Raw genomic sequence first — 2517 nt, forward strand, 5'->3', positions numbered from 1 at the left:
ATCTGGCATTTTTAATGTCATCTTCCAGATTATTCCATAATCTTATRCYCTTTACTCCGTTCCTTTAAACTGGTYCTAAATTTGGGTTTAACAAACATCTCARTCCCTTTGAGATYATAACAAGTCTCTCTTTTAACAAAGTGTAATTAAATGTTTGAAGRCAATGTSTTTTYATGAGCTCTAACTGRTAAAATACCATAATCAACCAATAGAGTTTCAATAACTTCAACTGATGGARCAATGAATTTGATGGGTGTCAGTAATAAGTTCTGGTGATAATTCTTACAGCAATTTAAAATACTTTTTTTTTTGTTTTGTTTTGCACGTGTTTTGTAAAGACCCTGTCACACTATAAAGTTTTTGACAACTTATGAAGATTTAAAAAACCTCTATTGAAGACAGAATTCTAACAAATTTATCAAATATATAACTTTTATTAGAAGTTGAACAAAAAAAATGGAAAAGTTGTATGCAATGATATAATGTGACAGGGCCTTAATATTCACCACAACAATGTTTTATGCAGCTCAAAGCTTAAAGTTAAACAGATCATTTAACGTCACAAATCACTGTATTTGTTAATAATCAGAGCCTCCTGTTGGTTTCCTGCAGGGACACCTGAGAAGGACACCGTGTGCCACGTTTGCTCCAAAGACACCTTCTCTGATGCCTCCTCTGCTCAGGACAGCTGTAAGCTGCACAGGAGCTGCAGCGATGCGGGGCTGCAGCTGGTGCTGAACGGCTCCAGCTGGCACGACAGMGTGTGTGCCAACTGTGAAGAGCTTAAAGGTCAGAGTTGCACAAGGAAAGCTTTTCTAAGCAAACAGAAGATAGTGGTGTATAATGCTTTTTGTAGAGCTTGACAAAACATCTGATGACACTATGTTGGAAAAACGTTTCTAATGATAGCAAGTTGATTTCTGCTTCACTAGGGTTGACTTTTTTTTTACAATATTTCTAAAAATACTGCAGCTTCTATTGATAACAGTCAACTAATTTCATTGTACACAATAAATACATGTGCAAATATATCAGTTACTCCATCAGTTGGGAAGTCCCATTGAAAACCTCTGTTTAACCATTTTGTGTTCTGGAACCTGAACATGAAAAGAGCACAATAAATGTGACCCAGAATATCGAAATGAGGATTAAGTCAAATTTGGACAAAATGATATAACTACATTTTCAGACTCCTGGCTTTAAAAGCTATATTTTCATATCTGGATCATCCTGACATCTTAAGCTTATCCAGAGATTTGACTTAATTTGTCTTATTGGTTATGATGAAGCAGAACTGTTTGGTCTGAATCCAAATTTCATGTAAATTTATTGAGTAATTTTTATGTTAACTTAAAGAGGAAACATCAAGTGTTATTTGTATGTTGGATTTCCCAGTTGGAAAGAAACAAAACATTTCTAGCTCACAGGGAAACATTCACAATTTTAAAGCGTTTTATCCTCAAAATCAGGTTTTTTTTATTGCTACGGCTCAAAAAAATGCTTCAATTTTTTTTAGGATTAAATTTCACACAATTCCTTCAAATGATACAGTACATTGATAAGGCATTAATTCATTATATTCTGACAAAATGCAATTTTTGCAAACATTAAAAATCAAAAATGTATTTGTTTTATATTATTTATAATAATTTTTCTTATTTTTCAACATTCCACTTTTGGACTTAATCCTTGTTTTGATGTAATGGGTCACAAACTAATTTATAAGCAGCATCTAATTAATTTGTGATGCTTTATATGACCTCAGTGCATTAACAGCCAACTAAATATCACTACCTTGTAAACAAGTMTGCATATAAGTCATTCTAATGTGTTGTTTGGATCGTCTCAACTTATATTCTGGTGTAGTCTTTCAGAACATGGAAAATATAGAGATATGTTTATTTATTTGCTAGGGGTGCAACAATACATGTACCCGTATCGAACTGTTCAATACAGTGCTTTAGGTTCAATTTTTAAACTTATTTTATAAACTTATTTTCTGAAGGTGCTCTGTGTTGAAGGATCAGAGGATCTGTGTTCGACTACTCCACCTAGGCTGTGTTTTCGAGCACAAATCCACTGAGAAACTTGCTGTTTCAGCAACGTTTTAATTAAAATTTAATTGAAAAACAGTACTTTTGAGGTTCAATAAATGTTCATAAATAATTTCAATAAATTACAATTTAAAAGGGGGATGGAAATTTCTGTTATTTGTATAAAGAAAATATCAAACCGTGAGACTAAAGCATCGAACCGAACCGAATTATGACTTTTCTGTATCGTTGCAGCTCTATTATTTACCTTTATTTTAACCAAGAAATTTCCATTGAGGTCACAGATCTGTTTTGCAAGGGAGGTTTAGGCCTGAAGGCAATTTAATTTGTGTTTTTGGTCTTAAAAAAATCACAAATTTTCCAAATTAAAGCAACTGGACTGTAGTGCCAGGAGGACTGCGACCAGTTATACATCGGGGAAACAAAGCAGCCACTGTTCAAAAGAATGTCCCAACACAGACGA

At 33.5% G+C, this 2517-nt stretch overlaps 1 protein-coding gene across 1 annotated transcript in view; it reads left to right on the top strand.

The window, feature by feature from the left end:
• Positions 1 to 2517, top strand: part of LOC106530241 (tumor necrosis factor receptor superfamily member 6B) — a gene marked incomplete at its 5' end in the record, with an annotated part of 8984 nt that overhangs the window by 906 nt on the left and 5561 nt on the right. Inside the window, 1 exon segment of the mRNA XM_014025823.1 lies at positions 613 to 789. Within this exon segment, the coding sequence (XP_013881277.1) occupies positions 613 to 789 (177 nt within the window).

The sequence above is a fragment of the Austrofundulus limnaeus genome, unplaced genomic scaffold, assembly GCF_001266775.1.
Source record: "Austrofundulus limnaeus strain Quisiro unplaced genomic scaffold, Austrofundulus_limnaeus-1.0 Scaffold502, whole genome shotgun sequence".
Taxonomy (NCBI): Eukaryota; Metazoa; Chordata; class Actinopteri; order Cyprinodontiformes; family Rivulidae; genus Austrofundulus; species Austrofundulus limnaeus.